At 45.1% G+C, this 25,075-nt stretch overlaps 3 protein-coding genes across 3 annotated transcripts; 2 read left to right on the top strand and 1 right to left on the bottom strand.

Moving 5' to 3' along the window:
• Positions 1 to 13,487: 13,487 nt before the first annotated feature.
• Positions 13,488 to 20,440, bottom strand: LOC123111286 (aladin). Its single transcript, XM_044532041.1, has 14 exons — positions 20,178 to 20,440; positions 20,012 to 20,067; positions 19,734 to 19,895; positions 18,848 to 18,962; positions 18,600 to 18,699; positions 16,127 to 16,309; positions 15,804 to 15,862; positions 15,628 to 15,715; positions 15,477 to 15,552; positions 14,754 to 14,853; positions 14,608 to 14,659; positions 14,153 to 14,290; positions 13,958 to 14,045; positions 13,488 to 13,713 (listed from the first exon to the last, which is right to left on the bottom strand). The coding sequence occupies exons 1-14, from the start codon at positions 20,233 to 20,235 to the stop codon at positions 13,660 to 13,662; spliced, it is 1,329 nt and encodes a 442-aa protein (XP_044387976.1). The 5' UTR covers positions 20,236 to 20,440; the 3' UTR covers positions 13,488 to 13,659.
• Positions 20,441 to 21,935: 1,495 nt separating this feature from the next.
• Positions 21,936 to 24,620, top strand: LOC123111287 (putative receptor protein kinase ZmPK1). Its single transcript, XM_044532042.1, has one exon. The coding sequence runs from the start codon at positions 21,936 to 21,938 to the stop codon at positions 23,160 to 23,162; it is 1,227 nt and encodes a 408-aa protein (XP_044387977.1). The 3' UTR covers positions 23,163 to 24,620.
• LOC123111289 (putative receptor protein kinase ZmPK1) lies at positions 23,265 to 24,620 on the top strand. The gene has a single exon (XM_044532045.1). The coding sequence runs from the start codon at positions 23,265 to 23,267 to the stop codon at positions 24,378 to 24,380; it is 1,116 nt and encodes a 371-aa protein (XP_044387980.1). The 3' UTR covers positions 24,381 to 24,620.
• Positions 24,621 to 25,075: the final 455 nt, after the last annotated feature.

Genomic DNA, 25,075 nt, shown 5'->3' with positions numbered 1-25,075 from the left:
AAACAGAATCTGTCAAAAACAGAACAGTCTGTAGTAATCTGTATCAAACGTATACTTCTGGAACTCCAAAACTCCTACCAAATTAGGAAGTCCTAAGAAATTTGTGTACCAATTCAGAGCAAAAAGAATCAGATCAATATCACGTTTCTGTGAATTAAAAAACCTAATTTACTGGGTGCAAAAGTTTCTGATTTTCAGCAGGATCAACACAACTATCACCGTAAGCTATCCTAAAGGTCTTACTTGGCACTTTATTGAAACTAAAGATATAAAACATGATTAATACATTAGCATAATCATGTGAACACACAAAAACAGTAAGGGTAAATATTGGGTTGTCTCCCAACAAGCGCTTTTCTTTAATGCCTTTCTAGCTAGGCATGATGATGACAATGATGCTCACATAAAAGATAAGAATTGAAACATAACGGGAGCATCATGAAGCATATGACTAGCACATTTAAGTCTAACACACTTCCTATGCATAGGGATTTTGTGGTCAAACAACTTATGGGAACAATAATCAACTAGCATAGGAAGGTAAAATAAGCATAGCTTCAAAATTTTCAACACATAGGAGAGGAAACTTGACATTATTGCAATTCCTACAAGCATAGATTCCTCCCTCATAATAATGTTCAGTAGCATTATGAATAAATTCAACAATATAACGAGCACCTAAAGCATTATTTTCATGATCTATTTGCATAGAATTTTTTACTATTCTCCATATAAGCAAAATTCTTCTTACTCGGAATAGTGGGAGTAAACTCAACAAAATAATTATCATGTGAGGCATAATCCAATTCAAAACTAAAATCATGATGACAAGTTTCATGGTTATCATTATTTCTAATAGCATACAAGTCATCAAATAATCATCATAGATAGCAACTTTGTTCTCATAATCAATTGGAACCTCTTCCGGAATAGTGGATTCATCACTAAATAAAGTTGACACTCTTCCAAATCCACTTTCATCAATATAATCATCATAAATAGGAGGCATGCTTTCATCATAATAAATTTGCTCATAAAAACTTGGGGGACTAAACATATCATCTTCATCAAAAATAGCTTCCCCAAGCTTCTGGCTTTGCATATCATTAGCATCATGGATATTCAAGGAATTCATACTAACAACATTGCAATCATGCTCATCGTTCAAAGATTTAGTATCAAACATTCTATAGATTTCTTCTTCTAGCACTTGAGCACAATTTTCCTTTTCATCATACTCACAAAAGATATTAAAAAGATGAAGCATATGAGACAAGCTTAACTCCATTTTTTTGTAGTTTTCTTTTATAAACTAAACTAGTGATAAAAGAAGAAACAAAAAGATTCGATTGCAAGATCTAAAGATATACCTTCAAGCACTCACCTCCTCGACAATGGCGCTAGAAAAGAGCTTGATGTTTACTACACAACCTTCTTCTTGTAGACGTTGTTGGGCCTGCAAGTGCACAGGTTTGTAGGACAGTAGCAAATTTCCCTCAAGTGGATGACCTAAGGTTTATCAATCCGTGGGAGGCGTAGGATGAAGATGGTCTCTCTCAAACAACCCTGCAACCAAATAACAAAGAGTCTCTTGTGTCCCCAACACACCCAATACAATGGTAAATTGTATAGGTGCACTAGTTCGGCGAAGAGATGGTGATACAAGTGCAATATGGATAGTAGATAAAGGTATTTGTAATCTGAAAAATATAAAAACAGCAAGGTATCTAATGATAAAAGTGAGCGTAAACGGTATTGCAATGATAGGAAACAAGGCATAGGGTTCATACTTTCACTAGTGCAAGTTCTCTCAACAATGATAACATAGATAGATCATATAACAATCCCTCAACATGCAACAAAGAGTCACTCCAAAGCCACTAATAGCGGAGAACAAACGAAGAGATTATGGTAGGGTACGAAACCACATCAAAGTTATTCTTTCGGATCAATCTATTCAAGAGTTCGTACTAGAATAACACCTTAAGACACAAATCAAACAAAACCCTAATGTCACCTAGATACTCCATTGTCACCTCAAGTATCCATGGGCATGATTATATGATATGCATCACACAATCTCAGATTCATCCAACCAACACAAAGTACTTCAAAGAGTGCCCCAAAGTTTCTACTGGAGAGTCAAGACGAAAACGTGTGCCAACCCCTATGCATAGGTTCATGGGCGGAATCCGCAAATTGATCACCAAAACATACATCAAGTGGCACGTGATATCCCATTGTCACCATAGATAAACACGACAAGACATACATCAAGTGTTCTCAAATCCTTAAAGACTCAATCCGATAAGATAACTTCAAAGGGAAAACTCAATTCATCACAAGAGAGTAGATGGGGAGAAACATCATAAGATCCAACTATAATAGCAAAGCTCGCGATACATCAAGATCGTGCCATAGAGAGAATACGAGAGAGAGAGAGAGATCAAACACATAGCTACTGGTACATACCCTCAGCCCCGAGGGTGAACTACTCCCTCCTCGTCATGGATAGCGCCGGGATGATGAAGATGGCCACCGGTGATGGGTTCCCCCTCCGGCAGGGTGCCGGAACGGGCTCCCGAGAGGTTTTTGGTGGCTACAGAGGCTTGCGGCGGCGGAACTCCCGATCTATCTTTATTATCGATGTTTTTAGGGTATGTAGGCTTATATAGGCGAAAGAAGTCGGTCGGGGGAGCCTCAAGGGGCCCACAAGAGGGTAGGGCACGCGCCCCCTATCTCGTGGCCTCCTCGATGATTCCCTGGCTTGCACTCCAAGTTCCTGGGATTGGTTCTGTTCCAAAAATAACTTTGCCGAAGGTTTCATTCTGTTTGGACTCCATTTGATATTCCTTTTCTTCGAAATACTGAAACAGGCAATAAAACAGCAATATGGGCTTGGCCTCTGGTTAATAGGTTAGTCCCAAAAATGATATAAATGTGTAAAATAAATCCCATAAACATCCAAAAGGGGTAATATAATAGCATGGAACAATCAAAAATTATAGATACGTTGGAGACGTATCAGTATAGCGGTTGATTTATCGGCCATTTGCAAAGGTATTTCAGTAGGTGTCAACTTATTCAATTCAAGCCTACGATATAAAGAGAGAGGCATAACACTAACATCGGCCCCAAGATCACATAAAGCAGTTTTAACATAGTTTCTTTTAATGGAGCATGGTATAGTGGGTACTCCTGGATCTCCAAGTTTCTTTGGTATTCCACCCTTAAAAGTATAATTAGCAAGCATGGTGGAAATTTCAGCTTCCGGAATCTTTCTTTTATTTGTAATAATATCCTTTATGTACTTAGCATAAGGATTCATTTTAAGCATATCAGTCAAACGCATACGCAAAAAGGTAGGTCTAATCATTTCAGCAAAGCACTCAAAATCCTCATCATCCTTTTTCTTGTCTGGCTTAGGAGGAAAATGCATGGGTTTCTGAACCCATGGTTCTCTTTCTTTACCGTGCTTCCTAGCAATGAAGTCTCTCTTATCATAACGTTGATTCTTTGATTGTGGGTTATCAAGATCAACAACAGGTTCAATCTCTACCTCATTGTTATTACTAGGTTGAGCATCAACATGAACATCATCATTAACATTATCACTAGGTTCATGTTCATTACCAGATTGTGTTTCAGGATCAGAAATAGAAATATCATTGGGATTCTCAAGTGTGTCTATGACAGGTTCACTAGAAGCATGCAAAGTCCTATCATTTTTCTTTTTCTTTTTCTTAAAAGGACTAGGTGTATCAGTATTAGTTCTCTGAGAATCTTGCTCAACTCTCTTAGGATGGCCATCAGGATACAAAGGTTCCTGGGTTATTTTACCACCTCTACCATAACTCTAACAACATTATCATTGTTCTTATTATTTAATTCATTAAGCAGATCATCTTGTGCCTTAAGTATTTGTTCTACTTGAGTGGTAACCATAGAAGCATGTTTACTAATAAGCTTAAGATCACCTTTAACTCTAGACATATAATCACTCAAGTGTTCAACCATATACGCATTACGTTTTAATTGTCTACCAACATAAGCATTGAAGTTTTCTTGTTTAACCATAACATTTTCAAACTCATCAAAGCATTGACTGACAAACTTAGTAGATGGGATTTCACCCTTGTCAAATCTATAGAGAGAATTTACCTTTACTACCTGTGTCGGGTTATCAAGACCATGTATTTCTTCAATAGGTGGTAAATTCTTAACATCTTCAGCTTTAATACCTTTTTCTTTCATAGATTTCTTTGCCTCTTGCATATCTTCAGGACTGAGAAATAGAATACCCCTTTTCTTCGGAGTTGGCTTAGGAGTTGGTTCAGGAAGTGTCCAATCATTATCATTACTCAATATATTGTTCAATACCAATTCAGCTTGCTCAATAGTTCTTTCCCTGAAAACAAAACCAGCACAACTATCCAGGTGGTCTCTGGAAGCATTAGTTAGTCCATTATAAAAGATATTAAGTATTTCGGTTTTCTTGAGAGGATGATTAGGCAAAGCATTAAGTAATGGGAGAAGCCCCCCCCCAAGCTTGTGGGAGACTCACTTCAATTTGCACAAAATTAAATACTTCCCTTAAGGCAGCTTGCTTCTTATGAGCGGGGAAATATTTTGCAGAGAAGTAATAAATCATATCCTGGGGACTACGCACACAACCAAGAGCAATAGAATTAAACCATATTTTAGCATCACCCTTTAATGAGAAAGGAAACAATTTAAGAATATAATATTAGCGAATTTTTCCTCATGAGTGAATAGGGTGGCTATATCATTCAATTTAGTAAGATGTGCCACAACAGTTTCAGATTCATAGCCATAGAAAGGGTCAGATTCAACCGAAGTAATTAACTCAGGATCGACAGAGAATTCATAATCCTTATCAGTAACATAGATAGGTGAAGTAGCAAAAGCAGGATCGACAGAGAATTCATAATCCTTATCAGTAACACAGATAGGTGAAGAAGCAAAAGCAGGGTCATATTGCATTCTCTTCAAAGACTTTTCTTTCAGCTTAGCTAAAAGTTTCTTAAGATCATATCTATCATTGCAAGCAAGAAAGTCTCTAGCAGTTTCTTCATCCATAACATAACCCTCAGGTACAAAAGGTAATTCATATCTAGGGGGGAGAATCTTCATCACCACTTTCATTAATATCATCAGTTTCAATAATTTCATTCTCTCTAACCCTAGCAAGTTGTTCATCAAGAAATTCACCTAATGGCACATTATTATCAAACATAGAAGTAGTATCATCATAAGCATCATGCATAGCAGAAGTGGCATCATCTATAACATGCGACATATCAGAATCAATAGCAGGTGTAGGTGTCGCAAGTTTACTCAAAATAGAAGGTGAATCAAGTGTGGAGCTAGATGGAAGTTCCTTACCTCGCCTCGTAGTTGAGGGAAAAATCTTGGTTCTTTCATCTTTAAAATTCTTCATCGTGATCAACAGATATAAATCCCAAGTGACTCAAAGAATAGAACTACGATCCCTGGTAACGGCGCCAGAAAAAGGTCTTGATAACCCACAAGTATAGGGGATCGCAACAGTTTTCGAGGGTAGAGTATTCAACCCAAATTTATTGATTCGACACAAGGGGAGCCAAAGAATATTCTCAAGTATTAGCAGCTGAGTTGTCAATTCAACCACACCTGAAAGACTTAATATCTGCAGCAAAGTATTTAGTAGCAAAGTAGTATGGAAGTAACAGTAACAGTGGCAAAAGTAACAATAGCAGTTTTGTAGAGATCATAACAGTGGCAACGGAGAAGTAACTAAGCAAAGATCAATATGTGAAAAGCTCGTAGGCAATGGATCAATGATGGATAATTATGTCGGATGTAATTCATCATGCAACAATTATAACATAGGGTGACACAGAACTAGCTCCAGTTCATCAATATAATGTAGGCACGTATTCCGAATATAGTCATACGTGCTTATGGAAAATAACTTGCATGGCATCTTTTGTCCTACCCTCCCGTGGCAGCGGGGTCCTATTGGAAACTAAGGGATATTAAGGCCTCCTTTTAATAGAATGCCGGACCAAATCACTAGCACGTAGTGAATACATGAACTCCTCAAACCACGCTCATCACCGGGAAGTGTCCCGACTATTGTCACTCTGGGGTTTGTCGGATCATAACACGTAGTAGGTAACTATAACTTGCAAGATAGGATCAAGAACTCACATATATTCATGAAAACATAATAGGTTCAGATCTGAAATCATGGCAGTCGGGCCCTACTGACAAGCATTAAGCATGGCAAAGTCATAGCAACATCAATCTTAGAACATAATGAATACTAGGGATCAAACCCTAACAAAACTAACTCGATTACATGGTAAATCTCATCCAACCCATCACCGTCCAGCAAGCCTATGATGGGATTACTCACGCATGGCGGTGAGCATCATGAAATTGGCGATGGAGGATGGTTGATGATGACAATGGCGACAGATTCCCCTCTCTGAAGCCCCGAACGGACTCCAGATCAGACCTCCTGAGGAAGAACAGGGCTTGGCGGCGGCTCTGTATCGTAAAACGCAATGAATCCTTCTCTCTTATTTTTTTGTCCCCGAACGTGAATATATAGAGTTGGAGTTGAGGTCAGTGGAGGTCCAGGGGACCCACGAGGCAGGGGGGCGCGCCCTAGGGGGGCGCCCTGCACCCTCATGGACAGGGTGTGGGCCCCCTTCTGTTGATTCTTTCACCAATGTTTTTTATTAATTCTTTTTTATTAATTCCAAAACGTGACTCCATGGAGTTTCAGGTCATTCCGAGAACTTTTATTTCTGCACAAAAATAACACCAAAACAGCGTCAGTCCGGGTTAGTTCCATTCAAATCATGCAAGTTAGAGTCCAAAACAAGGGCAAAAGTGTTTGGAAAAGTAGATACGTTGGAGACGTATCAAACACCTCAAGTGTGAACCTCGAGGGTGATTCCTCCTAAGTTCATCTTGACGATTACATCAAGTGGATTCCATCAAGGGTGGTTCCTCAGATTCCCCCTTGATGTTATGGACACACATTTACCTGAACTTTACTTGAGACCGTTGTTGAAGTCGGGCCGGCCCTGAGGGGTACCCGCGAGTTGATGTGAAAGTCGGGCGGGCCCGGAGAGCACCCGCGAGGTAATTATGTGGCATAGCCGGGCATTCTGGGCCCTTGCCGTCACAACGATCATGAGTCTCTGCTCGTTACCGCGAGCTCCTAATACACTAAAGGTTTGGGTATTTGTTCTGAGTTGGCCTCTGGCCTTTACGCACTAACCACCACGTGAGAATAGTTATGGGCCTCGACGTCGTAGTATCAGCCGAAGCTTTGTCATACGTCCAGTTCAGCATTGTGGCATGGCTGGGCAGGCACCATCCTGTAGTGGTGGAGCCTAGACCCGCCCTGCATGCAACGACCCGGAGTGCAACGGGCGATGGGCCCAAGACCCCGGAGTGCTTAGGATGTAGACCGGCGGGGACCTCTCTACCGAGCCTAGGTAGGGCTGCGACGTGTTGATCTTCCGAGGCCGGGCATTGACTCAGAAAAGTGTGTCCAGCTAGAGTAATCAAGCGTGTTGGGTAATGTGGTGCACCCCTATAGGGAAGTTATCTATTCGAATACCGTGTCCACGGTAATGGACGTTCAGACTTGTATCCTGATCTGTTACAACTAGAAATGGATACTTGAGATATGTGATGGATATGTTGGCTCTGGGATTGCTTCCTCGCAGGGAGTCGAGGAAGAATCTCTGGGCGTTAATGTTACAACATGCTTGTTAATTATAAATTGCTATTCTTTACTCTTCTACATGCTGCAAGATGCTTGGAGTTGCTTGAAGATGTTAGTCTTCGATAGGCTAGGCTTTCCCCTCTCTTCTGGCATTCTACAGTTTAGTCCACAGATACAACCCTTCCATTTGATACCAAATGCATTCTTAGTATAGATCTGATGCTTGCGAGTACTTTGGATGAGTACTCACGATTGCTTTGCTACCCCTTTTCCCCCTTCTTCCTTCTTTCCGGTTGTTGCAACAAGATGGTGGATCCCTGGAGCCAGATGCCACCGCCGACGGATACTACTACATCGAGGCCACCGAAGACCTGGAGTAGTTAGGAGGCCCCAGGCAGGAGGCCTTGCCTCTTCGATCGTGTTGCTTTTGTGCTAGCCTTCTTAAGCCATCATTGTTTAACTTATGTCTGTACTCAGATATTGTTTCCTCCGCTGACTCTTGTGTATCGAGCTATGTATTCGAGCCCTCGAGACCCCTGGCTTGTAATATGAAGCTTGTATTATTTTGATTTGTGTCTAGAGTTGTGTTGTGATATCTTCCCGTGAGTCCCTGATCTTGATCGTACACATTTGCGTGTATGATTAGTGTACGGTCAAATCGGGGGCGTCACAATCATCTACGCATAGACCTGGCTCATGATGCCACTGTTGGTGAACATTGCATGGAAAAAAATTCTACGCACACGCAAGATCTATCCATGGAGATGTATAGCTACGAGAGGGGGAGAGCATCTACATACCCTTGTAGATTGCTAAGTGGAAGCGTTTATCAACGCGGTTGATGTAGTCGTACACCTTCACGATCCGCCCCGATCAAGTACCGAACGTACGGCACCTCCGCGTTTGGCACACGTTCAGCTCGATGACGCCCTCACCTTCTTGATCCATCAAGAGAGGCAAAGTAGTAGATGAGTTCTGGCAGCACGACGGTGTGGTGACGGTGGTGGTGAAGAACAATCTCCGCAGGGCTTCGCCAAGCACAATGGAAACTATGACGGAGGATAAACTAGAGGAGGCGGGGTTCCCGCCGCACGGCTTGGTGAATCTTGATGTATTCTGGGTGCTAGCCCTGCTCCTCTATTTATATGTTGAGCCCTGGGGTCATTTCTTGGAGAAAGAGCCTCATCAAAGTTGGTTTTGCCCACAAGGCAGGAGTCCTTCTCGGACTCCAGGACCGGACGCCAGGGTCCTTGGCGTTTGGCCCCAGACGCCAGGGTGCCTGGTGTCTGGCCCCTAGTCTCCGCAAAACTCCTTTTGCACCTTCTTAAAGCCTCGTGGGCTTTACCCCTTGGCCCAAATAAAGTGTTCTCACACCAGAACATTTCATTGGTATGTTACTTGCCCGAGATTCAATCATCAATATCTTCATACCTAGTTCAATCTCGTTACCGGCAAGTCTCTTTACTCGTTCCGTAATACATCATCCCGTAACTAACTCCTTAGTCACTTTGCTTGCAAGCTTGATGAGGACATCAATACCATTGTTACACCCACAACCCCTGCTGCTATACATACTAGACAAATTACTAGAGCTCGCGCACGCCAGTTAAATTATCAGGTACTTTTGTTTCTTGGTAATGATTCTAATGTTCATGAGAATATGATGTTGCCTAAATTAGATACATTTGTCTTGCTCACAAATGAAGGGCCTAACTTGGACAAGAAGGATGAACATTGGAGCAAGATCAAGCATGGAGATGATGGCATGCGCAACGGGAACAAGAACGGAGTTACAAGTGATGATTTCAGGACTTTGAAGCCACCATAGTGAGTGCATGAAGCCTTGGACGAAATATACAAGATGCCACTTCATAAATTTCGTCCAGAGGGTATTATAGGTGTTGCGTCGCCTTATTTTTGGGCCAGGCCCATGTAATTTCGAAATACTTGAGTATGGGCTGCTTTTAGAGTCCGTATGGGTGGGGAAACAAGAGATAGGGTTGATTTCAGACCCCTCCTTCAAGGGCCACGAAATTCCCCTCTCTTCCTCCATATATACAGCCCTTAGGGCACCGTTTAGACTTTGGGTTTTGTTTAGATTAAAAGTTCGCGATAGCTGCAACTTCGCATACTTTGTTTGTGTTCAACGACCAGACAAAGGCGTCACAAAGGCGTCACAGAACCCCACCTTCATTAATAAAGCTTTCCTCTTATATTCGCAATATCCAGATTGCAATCTCAGTTTCTTGCTTGTTCTTCGTTTGCTCGCAGGAAAACAGACCCTTGTGATCAGGTTGATCGTGCTCCGACGTGGTCAATAACCCCTCGGAAGTTGGTTTAGCGATTGCTAAGGCGCGACGTATCACACGTTCGTAGTCAGACCGTCAAGGTCGACTCCCACAGAAAACGATAGCCACCATCTCATCAAAACATCGGGACACCTTCGCCTCTATCAAAGTTTCTTGTGATGTTGTATTACCGAGAGGGCCCAGAGATACCTCTCCATCACACGGAGTGACAAATCCCAGTCTCGATCCATGCCAACCCAATAGACACCTTCGGAGATACCTGTAGAGCACCTTTATGATCACCCAGTTACATTGTGACGTTTGATGGCACACAGGCATTCCTCTGGAGTCTGGAAGTTGCATGATCTCATGGTCAAAGAAACATGTATTTGACATTAAGAAAGCAGTAGCAATAAACTGAACGATCAAATGTATGCTAACAGTTGGGTCTTGTCCATCACATCATTCTCCTAATGATGTGATCCCGTTATCAAGTGACTACTCATGTCTATGGTTAGGAAATTTTAAACATCTTTGATTAACGAGCTAGTCTAGCAGAGGCTCACTAGGGACACGGTATTTGTTTATGTATCCACACATGTATTTAAGTTTCCGGTCAATACAATTCTAGCATGAATAATAAACCTTTATTATGATTAAATAAATATAACAATAACCATTTTATTATTGCATCTAGGGCATATTTCCATCAAGGACATATTTCCATCAAGGACAACACACACGGGCATTGCCGCCGTTGGTTTGACCACCGCCAGACAACGAATTCTCCCCGACATAGACGCTCCACCTCCGTACAGATGGTGACAAGTGAAAGTGCAACTAATCCCCGGATGGTTTTGGTAATTAATAAAAACATATATGTCATTGATCTAATGAACATTGATGATAGATTTCAGAAAAGATCAATGATTGGCATGGCAAGGACTAATGGATGTGGACCCCTCAAAATGCCAAGGACAAGAATTGGCTTCCCAAGACTCTAAATTTTTTGTTTAGTGATCCAAGATTATATTGAGTCCCTTAGGAAAGCCAATACTATTAAAAGGGGATGAGGTATTGTTGATGAGGTTGTTGCTCAAAGTGCTTAGTGGTATTGCTCAAAAAACCCTCAATCACTTTCCCAAAACACATGTGTCCAAACCCTAATTCATCATTTCGGTCCCACAGATATCACCTACTCCGGACCGACCGAGATGATCATTCCATTGCCACAACCAAAACCCTAACAATTCGGTCTGATCGAAATGGTTCTCAGTCGCACCGAGACGGCCTTGACAAGCTTCTGTAATGAAGTTGCTTCATTTCGGAATCACCAAGATGAATCGATCGGAATTACCGAAACGAGGTCTTGCCCTAGCCATTGCACTCTGGTCCCACTGAGTTGGTATAATCGGTCTCACCAAAAGCCTAACGGTCAAGTCTTTTGCACTAGTCGGTCTCACCCAGATTATCATATCGGTGCCACTGAGTTAGGTCAAAAGCTTATAACGGTTGGATTTTTTGGTGCTGCCTATTTATACCCCTCCATCATCACTTACTCTCTAAGAGAGCCATCAGAACGAAACACAACTTCCACCATTCATTTTCTGAGAGAGAACCACCTACTCATGTGTTGAGATCAAGAAATTCCATTCCTATCATCTGAACCTTGATTTCTAGCCTCTTTAAGTTGCTTTCCACTCCAATTCTTCTCCTACCCTAGCCAAATCTGTGAGAGGGATTGAGTGTTGAGGAGACTACCATTTGAAGCACAAAAGCAAGGAGTTCGTCACCAACACAACATCTATTACCTTTTGAAGAGTGTTGCCTCCTAGATTGGTTAGGTGTCACTTGGAAGCTTCCAAGATCATGTGGAGTTGAACCAAGGAGTTTGTAAGGGCAAGGAGATCGTCTACTTCGTGAAGATCTACACAAGTGAGGCTAGTCCTTCGTGGACGGAAGCCATGGTGGAATAAACAAGGTTGCTTCTTAGTGAACCCTTCGTGGGTGGAGCCCTCCATGGACTCGCGCAACCGTTACCCTCCGTGGGTTGAAGTCTCCATCAACATGGACGTATGGTAGCACAACCTATCAAAACCAGGCCAGAAATAATCGTGTCTTCATTGCGTTTGAAATCTTCAAACCCCTCCTTTACTTACATGTGCAATGTTTTATTTTACCCTGCTATACTCTTAGAATTGCATGTGTAGGGTGATACTAGACTCGGTAGAATTGGTAAAATTTACCCACAACTAAAGTAGTCTAATCACCCCCCCTCTAGACATACTTTCGATCTACAACAAGTCACGAGAGACCTGCTGCACCACGACCATGCACTGCCGAGCCCCAGCCACCCCGCCACCCACACGACCAAGGTTGCCAGGCCACACCCGAGCTGCGAGAACCACCCACGAACACCACAGAGTCGCCGCCCTGCATCCCGGCACCTCATCGGCCATCGAAAGGGAAGGGCCTCTACCAGCCAGCAGGCCCCTACACAACCGGAACCGCCAACGGCCGACACACCTCCATCACGCCAGGATTGGAACTGGGGGCACCAAGTCGGGGAAAGGGTGAGGAGGAGCGACGCAAACCTCGAACCAGCACCCCCGCCAGTGGCGGGTGGCCTCACCACCCATCCCTTCTGCCTACCTCCCCTACGTCGCCTCCTGTAACCGCCAACCACAGTCGTCGAGACAGGAGCGCGAGGAGCACACCCTGACCATCCGCTCGACGACGAGGGCGCCGGAGTGGCCGAGATCCGTCCCCATAGAAGCGATGCCTCAAGCCGCGCTAAAACAGGCACGTAGGCAACGTCAACCGCGCAGCACGCTGCAGCAGATGCGCCCGCGCCCGCCGATGAGACGCCGCCAACCCACCAGATGTGGCCAAGTCGGCGCAGGTCCACCATGTGAAGCCCACCGCGCCGCCACCAGGCTCCTGCGACCCCGTCTCCAGATCCCGACACCGCACCCCTCACCAGCGCAATGCACCGCCGTAAGCCGTTCACCACCTCCAACCACCCCCAAGCATGGAGTGAAGGAGCCCCACCGCCAACGGCGTCGACAGGCTTTGCTCGTCAGTGTGGCCTGACAACGGCAAGGGCAGGAAGGGAAGAAGGGGGCCGAGGCCAGTGGCTAGCCCCCCCCCCCCCCCCCCCCCCCCCCAGTCGCCTCACAGGAGCAACGGGGAGTGTTGGTTGGTTTGCCCATGATGTATGTGTATGTGTGGGCACATCCAGACATCCCTAAATCCACCCCACATATTGGTTGGGTTTAAGGGGTGCAAGACAACCCAGATGTTTGGGCTGGCTTTGGAGGATCCGTCAGGGTGGCAATTTTATGACCGGGCAGTGAGTGAAAGTTTGGAGAGGGTTTGAGTGATCCGGTGGTAGATGCTCTAAACACCATCACCATCACTACCAATACTAGTAACAAAGACAGCCGATGTACAAGACATTCCCAATGCAAAAAAGAAAAAGGAGCACAAACAAACCAAGAAAGTGCTATGCAGTAGGGAGGTATCAGAAGCCCGTCATCTCTTAAAGAGTACAAATATATATTGCCGAAATCAGAAATAGGTCTCGGGGAGCAAAACGCCACACAAGTGTCCAGCAGATAGTTAATGGGAGCGGAGTATCAGGGGGTATGTGCAGCACCAGCCGCTGCTCCAGCACTGCATTGTCAAATTGGAAAACGATTTGTGAGCAAAACTGTTTTTTATCATATAATTCCTCCGTTTCTAAATATAAGTCTTTGTAGAGATTTTACTATGAACCACATACGGATGTATATAGATGCATTTTAGAGTGTAGATTCATTCATTTTGCTCCGTATGTGGTCCATAATGAAATCCCTCCAAAGACTTATATTTAGGAAGGGAGGGAGTACTTGAAAAACTTCAGGGACCTCCATCTTACCACAGAAAGCAGCGGTCCTTGCTTGAATTTGTTGTGGAAGGCGAACGCGAGCGCCTTCACGCCCTCTCCAGGTCCTCTGATGAATCCACTAGACGTGTGCACAGGAATTTCATCAGACCATGTGTGTCATCAGGATTCATGACACAATCATCATAATCGAGATAATGGGCATAAAAAGGAAGATTCCGAACTTACACCAGCGAAACTGACACAAGCGGAGATCTTCTCACGTCATAGACAGCAACAAGTCCCTGATATGTTTCATTACCATCTTTGAATGACAATGCCAGACGCTCTCCTGAAGCATCCCATGCTAATTTCTCTATGCCTCGACTGGATGATGAAGCAGTTAAAAGCATAAATTAGTGCATGGAAGCCAGCCACAACCAGGTTGTATTTCTGGGTTGCTACAGTTCGACCTTACAAAGATATAGAGCATATATGTATATGAATGACCTCCAAGCTACATAAGATGAAAGCAAATTGAATTCACAAAACTTGTTACTTCAGAAATAAAAATCAACAACGCAACCACAAATGTGGTTACTTTGAAATATCACCAGCTAAAATTAGCATTCAAGACAACAGTAAATATGTTGCATGAGGTCCACATGAAGTCAAGAGTAGAATGGTAGTGCCGCTTTTGTTACCTAACAATCAGAGAGGAAATTTCTGGAAGCTCCACTGGTAGGAGATGGGCATCTGAAGTTAAAAAACACATCATAACTTATCAGGATTAAGGAAATGTACACAATAGCATAGCTTGAGCTGAAAGAATACAGTAATGTCTATATACCTAAAGATGGTGGCTTTGATGAGAAGTGAACTGAACCTAGTGTGGTTGAGTTAGAAAAGGATAACAATGCAACACGACCTTCTGGGTCCCAGTTTGCTCCCTGACATTAAGCATACAAGAATCAATAAACATCATGCCTCCAAAAAAACAGTAGCACCACAATCAATCCACTATACTGTTTTAAGGGTCTGTAAGCGACACCGGATATATGGCTGTAAGTCAAATTAAGAGTTATGCAAAGCCAATACTAACAATGTTCAAACTGAACAAACAGAGGCAACACTAATTGCTGAAGAAAAATAACTATTATGTTACCTAAAAAAATTCAAATTACTTTCGGTGACCTAAAACACATTAATAAGAAAGTGTAACAAACCTCAAGAAACAAATGGTACAAAGTTGTCACACAATCATGCTAAACATATTAGCATTCAAAATAATTTCATATACACCATTACAAAGTCAGGAATAAGTTAGTTTTTTCACAATCACGCTAAGCACGTTAGATTTCATGGACTCAGGAGAATAAAGTTATATACATACAGACCCCAGATAACCTCCGGAGTTATAAGCATAATATACTGTAGCATGCAGTAAGTTGCTCGTTGATTTCACAACTTAGCAATTATGCTTAGGTTTAAAATACTACAATAGCATTATACTTAGGAATTTGACTGTCCAGTCTTCAAACTTTAGTTATTTAGGAATGTATATACCACTTACAGTTACATATCCATTGGATGAAGACCAGGGTTCTGACGTCCATGTGTTGGTTTCCCATAAGTGAAAAGTTCCATCGCTAACACAAAAAATTGAATTATATCATTCATAAAAATAAATAGTAATGAAAGACAGGAACAAAATATATTCATACAATTTAGCAGTCAAAAGGTAATCTCCACTAGGTGACCACCGCACCAATGATATGCTACTCAATCCGCGTCGTATAGGAGTTCCCAACCCTGCAACAAAACAAATATGTATATACATTACTATACAGATCTGTAAAAGACAGGATTGGATGTCTGAATTTAGAAGAAACGGATATACCTTGAGAAACATCCCAAATTGTGAATGACTGGCCATTACAAGAGGCCGAGGCCAAGTATGTGGAGATATGTCAAGGGAAATTATCTAAAACCATCAACAGTTTGTAAATTCAAGTAACAAGTAGTGTAAGTCTTTCTGTTTGCAGGGTGCATCGTAAATATTAATCTAGAATTTACATATTGTTCTTTGCTGCCCAATCTGGAAAATTGGAATTTTCACATGTTGCCTGCAGTTCTTTTGATGTTTTCTTAGTTTTCAAAAAAGAGAGATAAAATAGATGGTAACCTTCAATAGATGCCATTCTAAAAACTAATAAAGGATATCTTCCATCAGGTTTCCAGCAAAGTGCACTAACTAGCTCAGGAGAAGAACCACGAAGAACATCCACCAGAATCCACTGACCACTAGAACCTCTAGGGAAGGCGCCAAAGGAAGAAGAGGCGACACCAGATTTCACAGATGCAACATTGCCAGGATATGACGCTGACCAGAGGCATATACCTCCCCTGAAAAGAAAATTGCTGTTATGGCGCTGCTAGAAGGAGGGCGGGAGAGGGCCGGCCGGGGGCCTTTTTGCCCACGGCCGGGCAAGAGGGAAGGGATTTCCTTCTTAATTCTTGCTTGATTAGATTGATACATCTCCTCTCTTTATATAGAGAGGTTTACTTGACTCCCAAGCAAGGCTTACTTGACCCCTAAGCAAGTGACCCTTATCTCTAATTAACCCTAAGACTAACGGGCCCATTAGGCCCATTACGTACTCTAACACTAATTGTTACGGCGCTGCTAGAAGGAGGGCGGGAGAGGGCCGGCCGGGGGCCTTTTTGCCCACGGCCGGGCAAGAGGGAAGGGATTTCCTTCTTAATTCTTGCTTGATTAGATTGATACATCTCCTCTCTTTATATAGAGAGGTTTACTTGACTCCCAAGCAAGGCTTACTTGACCCCTAAGCAAGGGACCCTTATCTCTAATTAACCCTAAGACTAACGGGCCCATTAGGCCCATTACGTACTCTAACACTACACCCCACCTGGACATGCAGCTTGTCCTCGAGTTGCAGCCTAACCAACTTATAACCATGACTCGATGCAACACAAACCTAACACCTAAAAACAAGCATTTTACATCTCGGCTTGTTTTATTATGCTCAACCTGAAATGGACTGGGACGCTTTATTTTGGACCCCTTAACAAAAAGTGGACACCATCCACACGTCGGACGTGCACGTGTACAGCCACCTGGATCCCATGGACACCACCTGGACAAAATGAGTGCATGTGTATGACCACCTGGAAGTGGTCGCAAGAGTGACCAGCAGAGGCGCCCTCGCGGCGGCCGGTGGCGGAATGCAGTGGTGCTACGCGGTGCGCTGCTGTCGATGACACCATGCCTTTTCCCTGCCGAACGGCTGTTGGTCTGCACCGCACAGGAAAGAGTGGAGGGATTGCGATGGAGAATGACGAGGAGGGTTGCGCCCCCCCAACCGCCGATGTCGCAGACTTTGAGGTCGCTGCACGCAGGGAAAACAGCATGCCCATCGCCCGTGGGGGAAACCGCGCGCAGCTGCAGACCACGCATCTCCCGCACACGCCGACGCGCTAGGAGGCCGCACGCAGCAGCCTGCAGCCTCACCGCCGCCGACACGTGGCGGGTAGCGATCCAAGACGGAAACGGTGACGGCGATGGCGGGGACTTGATCTGCTGGATGTGGACGCCCTGGGACGGCGGCGGCGCTGATGGGAACGAGGTCGTCACAGTCCCGTCGTAGGGCATCCCATACTGGGCAGCGGAGCTGACCGGCGGTAGCTGCTGTAGCTGCAGCCGCTGCTGCGGTGTCGCGCCGGGCAGTGGCAGCGGCTGCTGCGGCGAAGCGCTGGGCGCGGTGGAGGCCGCCAGGAGCAGCGGCTGCCACTGCAGCCAGGGCGGGGTGGTGGTGGCGGTGTATGGCAGCTGCAGCGGCCCGGCGAGCGTGGCGGAGGCCACCTGGTGCGGCGGCTGCCACGGCAGCGGCTGCTGCGACGGAGCGCCGGGCGCGGCGGAGGCTGCCAGGAGCGGCGGCTGCCACTGCAGCCAGGGTTGGGCGGTGGTGGCGATGGATGGCAGCTGCAGCGGCCCGGCGAGCGCGACAGAGGCCGCCTGGTACGGCGGCTGCCACGGCAGCCACAGCGGCGCGGGGGCGGCGATGGGCGGCGCAGCCGGGTGCGGCCCGTAGGACCCAGCCAAGAATAGGTGGATCTCCTGGACCGCCTGGGTTAGTTCTCGTAGCACTCCGGACACCTCCGGGGTGAGGACGGCGGGGGCGGGTGCGACAGAGGATCCCGGCGCGGCCAGGAACGGGGCGACGATTGTGGTGGTCGCCGGAAGCGACGAGGTGACCGGCAGCGGGAGAGACGGGCTGGGCAGCAGTGAAGACATGCTCGAACCGAAGCTAGCTGATACCAAATTGTTATGGCGCTGCTAGAAGGAGGGCGGGAGAGGGCCGGCCGGGGGCCTTTTTGCCCACGGCCGGGCAAGAGGGAAGGGATTTCCTTCTTAATTCTTGCTTGATTAGATTGATACATCTCCTCTCTTTATATAGAGAGGTTTACTTGACTCCCAAGCAAGGCTTGCTTGACCCCTAAGCAAGCGACCCTTATCTCTAATTAACCCTAAGACTAACGGGCCCATTAGGCCCATTACGTACTCTAACAATTGCCAACTCAGTCAAAAAGTATATTATTATGAAATGACCAAGAATGTGGAGGCATTTTAATACTGTTCCATTATTAGGTGATACTAATGCATACTACTACATACTTGCAGCCAACTGCAATCATCTTCCCGCTATTTGGCCTCCATTCAATAGCTTGAACTTCCTTTTGATGTTCACTTGTTAGAATGCACGATTCTTTACCATCTGTTTAGAAAATCAGCAGTTATTATGGACTTCAACTAAGTGAATAAACATATTAGTTCATTAAAAACTGAAACAGACACTCACGAAGTTATGCACCACAAAAACCAGGAATGACATCCATTTATTGATACAAGTAGGCAAATCTCACCTGAATCCTCAAAGTCATGGACCGTAACCTGGTCCTTCCCAGATACAAATGCTAAACAGTGTTTGTGTGGATTCCAGCTTACTTTCTGGGTATCAAATTCTTCTAGCAGTTTTGGCTGGTAAACGAAATGTCCTTTGTCAGTATGATTGTCATGAATTTAAATAACCATAATGAGAAACTATGCAGCAACTCGAGAATATTCTAAAAGAGCATCTTGAGGATTTAATCTGAGATAACTGACTAAAGACAAGAAATGGAGCAAGTATGTTAGAAAAGCGGGAAAATCATGCACAGAGAGAGACATAATAAGCATAAACCATGTCATGAAATAACATGGCAAGTTTTCCAAGCTGTATTCAGCGGTGCAGTTGTAATGTAAACATATCTTGATGAACTCAACACTCTTACTAAGGATAAGTGTGCTGGTGTGCTGTGATTATTTTATGATGAGCTGCGGAAAATTAGCCACTAAAATAGGGAAAAGCTGTTGGGCAAACGGAATTATCCTAATCCACCGCAACACCAGACGGTAGCTTTTGGAACTTGTAGAACAAATTATGCAAGCTCAGTAGTGAGACACAGGCGAGGGAGCAACTCGCATGCAGCCGAGTTACATAGACACCGACGTATTTTTTAGTAGCTATATGCATTGGCAGTTGATGAGTATAAAATCCCACACAACCCTTGCTTCTCATACAGACACATGGTTACTTCTCGAGATAACATACTATGACGATATGGTATACTGGCAGAATCTTTTGACCATAACCAGACAAAGAAATGCAGGGTTTTCTTTTTGAACATGAGTTTTTTTTCTTTGGACAAGACACATTACGGAGAAACGGTAATAAAACACAGCTGAATGCAAGAAATTCAGAAAACTCACATTGCAAGAAGGGAAGAGCATTTGCTTGAAGGACTCGGCTATGGTGGAGACCAAACTTGTCCTGGGGACACTCTCAGCGAGCTCAGCTTCGTCTGGAGCAGGAGCCTCGTGCTTGGCTAGGAGATCATCCGGCTGGAAAGGAATTGGGCTGAACACCATCCCCTGAAATATCCACATTGTGCGCGTGTGAATACATTGCGAGTAAATTAGAATGACAAAACTCTAAATCCTCTGCGGAAAGATGAAAGCTGATAGTTAAGAGGTGAAGATGAACTGACGAGGACATCGCCGTAGGCCTCCTTGGCGCGATCCTCCGACAGGGAGTCCGCCACGACTGCGAGCCAATGCCAAATGCGCAATCGATTAGTGGTGTGTGGTTCTTGGTGGGGAGGGGTTGCAAGAAAGCGGCAGGAGCAAGGGGAAGTTGGTTGTGGGGGTACATACCGAGGTCGCGGTTGATCTCGCAGACGGTGACGCCGCCCGGCGGAGGGAAGCTCGGCATCGTCGCGGGCGGCGAGAGGGCGGCGGGCTCCCTTGCCTAGGGTTGGAGCCTTGGGGGCGCTCGGCTTCCCAATCCGAAATGGGGTCCGAAATTCAATTGATAAGCAGACAACAGGAGGACGCGGGGTGGGGGTGGGGGGGGGGGGGGGGGCGGCGGCGAGTGGCTGAGAGCGAGGCGGCCGGCGGTGACTGTCGAGACTGGCGGGGAGGCGGAGGAGGGGAGGAGCAGACCTGATTTTTGACTGAGAATATTGATAAACCCTTGGGGCCATCGCGTAGGAAGGACGGGCGGTGCGGATACGGCTTCCACCTCGATCCAACGGCTGAGAGGCGTCGCGCGCGCCTCCTCCTGCGTTTAGAGTTCGGGAAAGAACCGTCCCTTTGCTTGTTCATACCCCTCCTCCCGCCGGCCGGCTTGACCGACCAACGTCGCCGTGCGCCTGCGGCGGCACGTTGCGCTGGTCCTTACCAGATACAAGAGTTCCCCTGACCACCGAGACATGGCCGCTCTCTTCCTCCGCCCTTCTCACGCAAGAGCGCGGTACAGGGGACAGTGGTGGATGGAGCTCGTTTCGGCCATCCTGCACGCGTCCTGCTCGATGAATTGACTACGAGGGTTAAGGTCCCTCTCTTTTCTTTCTCTCGTTTTTCTTGCAACGTCTCTCGTCATGAATTATGTCATCAATTAGACTAATGGGCACCATATGATCACGTGCCACAAAACATCGCAGAAGATTATCATTGGGAAAGAAGAACCAACTTCTTGCTTTGTGTTACAGTATATAAAATAGCCAAATATAAGTGTCTACAGATCAAACATGAACTTTATTACGAGAGCGTTGCTTCATTGTACTTCTAGCTTCATCAGCCGAATGGAGGATCTGGACAATCAATTTCATAGCTGATGATTTGCTTTTATTCTCCTCCGGTCTTATAAGCATGACATAAACTAACATGATCAACATTCTTATTCTTGTACGGGCAGTCGAATTGTATGCCACCATATGCCTCTAACTAATTTATCGTACTCTCTAGATTGTGTGCGTTGGGTATCGTTTGCATGACAAACTTAATTGAACCCTCGCTAGCTTGTTAGGTGCTTATTTAGAAACTCGTTTTATTAGTTTAGCTGCAGAAAAGTTGTTTTGACCGAATATTGATAAACCAAATCGAGCCCTCTATTGGGCATATTGGACCCCCAACGTGGCATTAGTCAACTGCCTCCATTCCTGGAAGCTGCAGATTCTATTATGTGGGCTAGAGCGTGGGCATCAGTTCCCTGAAAGTGACCATCCAGGCCTGATGCATGGTCAGTTCCTTTGAATGTTCAAATGCAGATAAGTCAAAGTCACCATCGAAGCATCAATCAGCCAGCTGTAATGGATACGCGGGAACCCGCCTTCATTGGTGATTTTGACGCTGGCATAGTGTTTTGATTATCTGGTCAAATGTGTCACTCTCTACCAGGGCTAGCTCCGGTGCGTGCAAGTCTGACTTGGACTGCCTGTGAGGCTGTGAGGCAAAGGCACTGGCATGATTACAGCCCTGGAACTTTTAGATGTTTAAGGAGTTGAAACCCTGTAGCAGCATGAATTTCACTTTGGATTGATATTTTCCTTTTAGGATTGAGACAGAAACTCACCTTAAATAGACGAGTGGTACTTGTTCAGGCCGTCAGTTGGGGCTCCTACCTCTGCAACCATGGTTCCTGCTCTTCCAACACACCTTGCCACTGTCTCCCTTCTCTCCTTTTTCATGTTAGTCTCGAGCGCTGCGAATCGAGACATACTGCGACCGGGAACCTCCCTCGCCGTTGAAGCCTACCAAAGTGAAATCCTGCAATCACCGGATGGCAGCTTCTCCTGTGGCTTCTACGGCGTCTATGACAACGCCTTCACCTTCTCAATATGGTACTCCAAGGCAGCCAACAAGACCGTCGTCTGGAGTGCGAACCGCGACCGCCCCGTCCACTCCAGGAGGTCAGCCCTGACCTTGCACAAGGATGGCAACATGGTCCTCACAGATTACGATGACGCGGTTGTGTGGCAAGCTGATGATGATGGAAACTCCCACAGAAATGTTCAGCATGTTCAGCTGCTGGACACTGGGAATCTCGTAATGAAGAACACCAGTGGTACGATAATATGGCAAAGTTTCGATTCACCGACAGACACGCTCCTACCAGCCCAGTGCATCACGGCTGCGACAAAGTTGGTCCCAACAACCCAGTCGCGTGCTCCTGGTAACTACATCTTCCGTTTCAATGATATATCAGTGCTGTCACTTATATATGATGTTCCCGAGGTTTCGGATATATACTGGCCAAACCCTGATAACAGTGTGTACGAAAATAACAGAAGCCGGTATAACAGTACTAGATTGGCAATTCTAGACAATAATGGGATCCTTGCATCTAGTGATTTTGCTGATGGAGTGCTACCTAAGGCCTCTGATGCAGCGCCAGGGATTAGGAGAAGGCTAACTCTTGACCCTGATGGTAATCTCCGGCTGTACAGCCTGAACGACTCAGATGGGGTGTGGTCAGTTTCAATGGTAGCAATCTCCCAACCTTGTACTATCCATGGTATATGCGGTCAGAATGGAATCTGTCATTACTCGCCTGAACCAACGTGTTCATGCCCACCGGGTTATGTGATGACCAACCCGGGTAACTGGACCCAAGGCTGCACGGCTAGTTTCAACATACCATGTCATGATCAGGAACCTATGAAGTTTGTGAAACTCCCGCACACGGATTTCTGGGGATCTGATCAGAAGCGCCTTCTGGGAGTTTCCTTTGAGACTTGTAGGAACAGTTGCATCAGTGACTGCACCTGCAAAGGCTTTCAATACCAGCAAGGTGCAGGGTCATGCTACCCGAAAGCTCTTCTTTTCAATGGAAAGAGCTGCGCGACACCCAGCGTGTGAACAATATATCTCAAACTTCCTGCCAGGTTGAATGTTTCAGATACACCTATTCCTCAGTCCAATGTATTGGATCCTGCGCCTCCTCGTCTCGACTGCAATCAGATGAGCAGAGGAATCAGATATCCATTTCCAGATTTGCACAAAACTGGAGATGAAGAATTAAATTGGTTGTACTTCTACAGTTTCATAGTTGCAATTTTTGTTTTTGAGGTTTCTTTCATAACATTCGCATGGTTCTTTGTCTTGAGAAGAGAGATGAGGCCATCAGAAATGTGGGCTGCTGAGGAAGGTTACAGGATGATGACTAGCCATTTTCGAAGATACAGTTACAGAGAGCTTGTTGAGGCAACAAGAAAGTTCAGAGTTGAGCTAGGAAGGGGAAGCTCAGGCACTGTGTATAAAGGTGTCCTAGAAGATGAAAGGCCAGTGGCTGTGAAGAAGCTGGAAAATGTAAGTCGAGGCAAGGAAGAGTTTCAAGCTGAGCTGAGCGTAATTGGGAGGATCTACCACATGAATTTGGCCAGAATATGGGGGTTTTGCTCAGAAGGATCACACAGGCTGTTGGTTTGTGAGTACGTGGAGAACGGATCCCTGGCAAACATTTTGTTCAATGACCAAAAAACTGTCGTGTTGGACTGGAAGCAAAGGTTTAATATCGCATTGGGTGTCGCGAAAGGATTGGCCTATCTTCACCATGAGTGCTTAGAATGGGTCATCCATTGTGGTGTGAAACCTGAGAATATATTGTTGGACACAAACTTTGAGCCTAAGATCACTGACTTTGGGTTGGCAAAGTTGCTAAACAGAGGCGGAGCCACACAGAACTTGTCGCAGGTGCGAGGAACGATAGGTTACATAGCTCCTGAGTGGGTTTCAAGCCTCCCAATCACGGCGAAAGTCGATGTTTATAGTTACGGAGTTGTTTTGCTTGAGCTTTTATCTGGGACAAGAGTTTCAGAGATGGCTGTAGGTTCAGGTGCAGAGGTGCATAGCATGCTGCAGAAGCTTGTCAGGGTGCTTGCTGATAAACTGGGAGGACATGAAGAATCATCGATTAATGAATTTGTTGACCCTGAATTGGGTGGACGATTCAGCTATGTCCAAGCAAGAACAATGATCAAGTTGGCTGTTTCCTGCTTGCAGGAAGATAGAAACAAGAGGCCAACCATGGAATCTGTAGTCCAGACACTCCTGCCGTTTGACGAAGCTAGTAGTTAGTGCTTGGACTACCATTGTTTGTGGAATGTATGAATAAGGTGAAGGGTACTTGATTGCAATGTCAAGGATGTATAATAGTTGCCAGGTGCCACTGTGATGCATTTGAACATTGGATAGATGGGATCCAACCGTCTAGGTCATAGTGGTGAAACTGACATGTTTTTCGTGCTAATTTCGAGTTTGCAGATATCATGTTAATACAAAAGTTTGACATAGTTTGGAACAATGTCCTTGCTAAAAGATACACTTGTGATGTTTATGCTTCTTTCTGTTTACTCTGCTCCCATCTTTGCTGGTGATGCCTGATTTTCAATGTAGTTTAATGTGAACCACCAAATCATGTGCTCTTTTTTGTTGTTGAGGGATACCGTATAACTTTGCATTAGTTTTGGTGACCCCCATGTATCCACATATTTACTTTCAGTCCTAGACAAGTCCTCAACTCCTAGAAGTCATTGAGGTACAAGATGCTGAAGGTTGTCAGCGGGATGTAGTGTGGGAAGAATACTGATATAGATCAGCATCCCAGTATGATCGCTGGAGTTTGCCACAGACACTCTTACCATACACTAGCAAAATATCCGTGTGTTGATACGGGCAAAAAGTAAGAAATGCCTAAGTGCACTGCCGTTCAGATTTCTGGTCCTTCAAGATCATAGGTTGTTTGCTCACCTTAAGATTTTGGCACACTAAAA

This window comes from Triticum aestivum, chromosome 5B, assembly GCF_018294505.1.
Source record: "Triticum aestivum cultivar Chinese Spring chromosome 5B, IWGSC CS RefSeq v2.1, whole genome shotgun sequence".
NCBI lineage: Eukaryota > Viridiplantae > Streptophyta > Magnoliopsida > Poales > Poaceae > Triticum > Triticum aestivum.
The sequence above is the reverse complement of the archived record's forward strand: the minus strand, read 5'-3'. Positions and strand labels throughout refer to the sequence as shown.

What these genes read in the sequence shown, in the direction of transcription:
- LOC123111286 (XM_044532041.1), bottom strand. Translation starts at nt 20,235, where the DNA reads ATGCCGAGCTTCCCTCCGCCGGGCGGCGTCACCGTCTGCGAGATCAAC. An exon ending in AGGCCTACGGCGATGTCCTC is followed by an intron (nt 19,896 to 20,011) that starts GTCAGTTCATCT and finishes TGGATATTTCAG; the next exon opens with GGGATGGTGTTCAGCCCAAT. An exon ending in AATTTGGGATGTTTCTCAAG is followed by an intron (nt 15,716 to 15,803) that starts GTATATCCGTTT and finishes GTTTTGTTGCAG; the next exon opens with GGTTGGGAACTCCTATACGA.
- LOC123111289 (XM_044532045.1), top strand. Translation starts at nt 23,265, where the DNA reads ATGAGCAGAGGAATCAGATATCCATTTCCAGATTTGCACAAAACTGGA.
- LOC123111287 (XM_044532042.1), top strand. Translation starts at nt 21,936, where the DNA reads ATGGTTCCTGCTCTTCCAACACACCTTGCCACTGTCTCCCTTCTCTCC.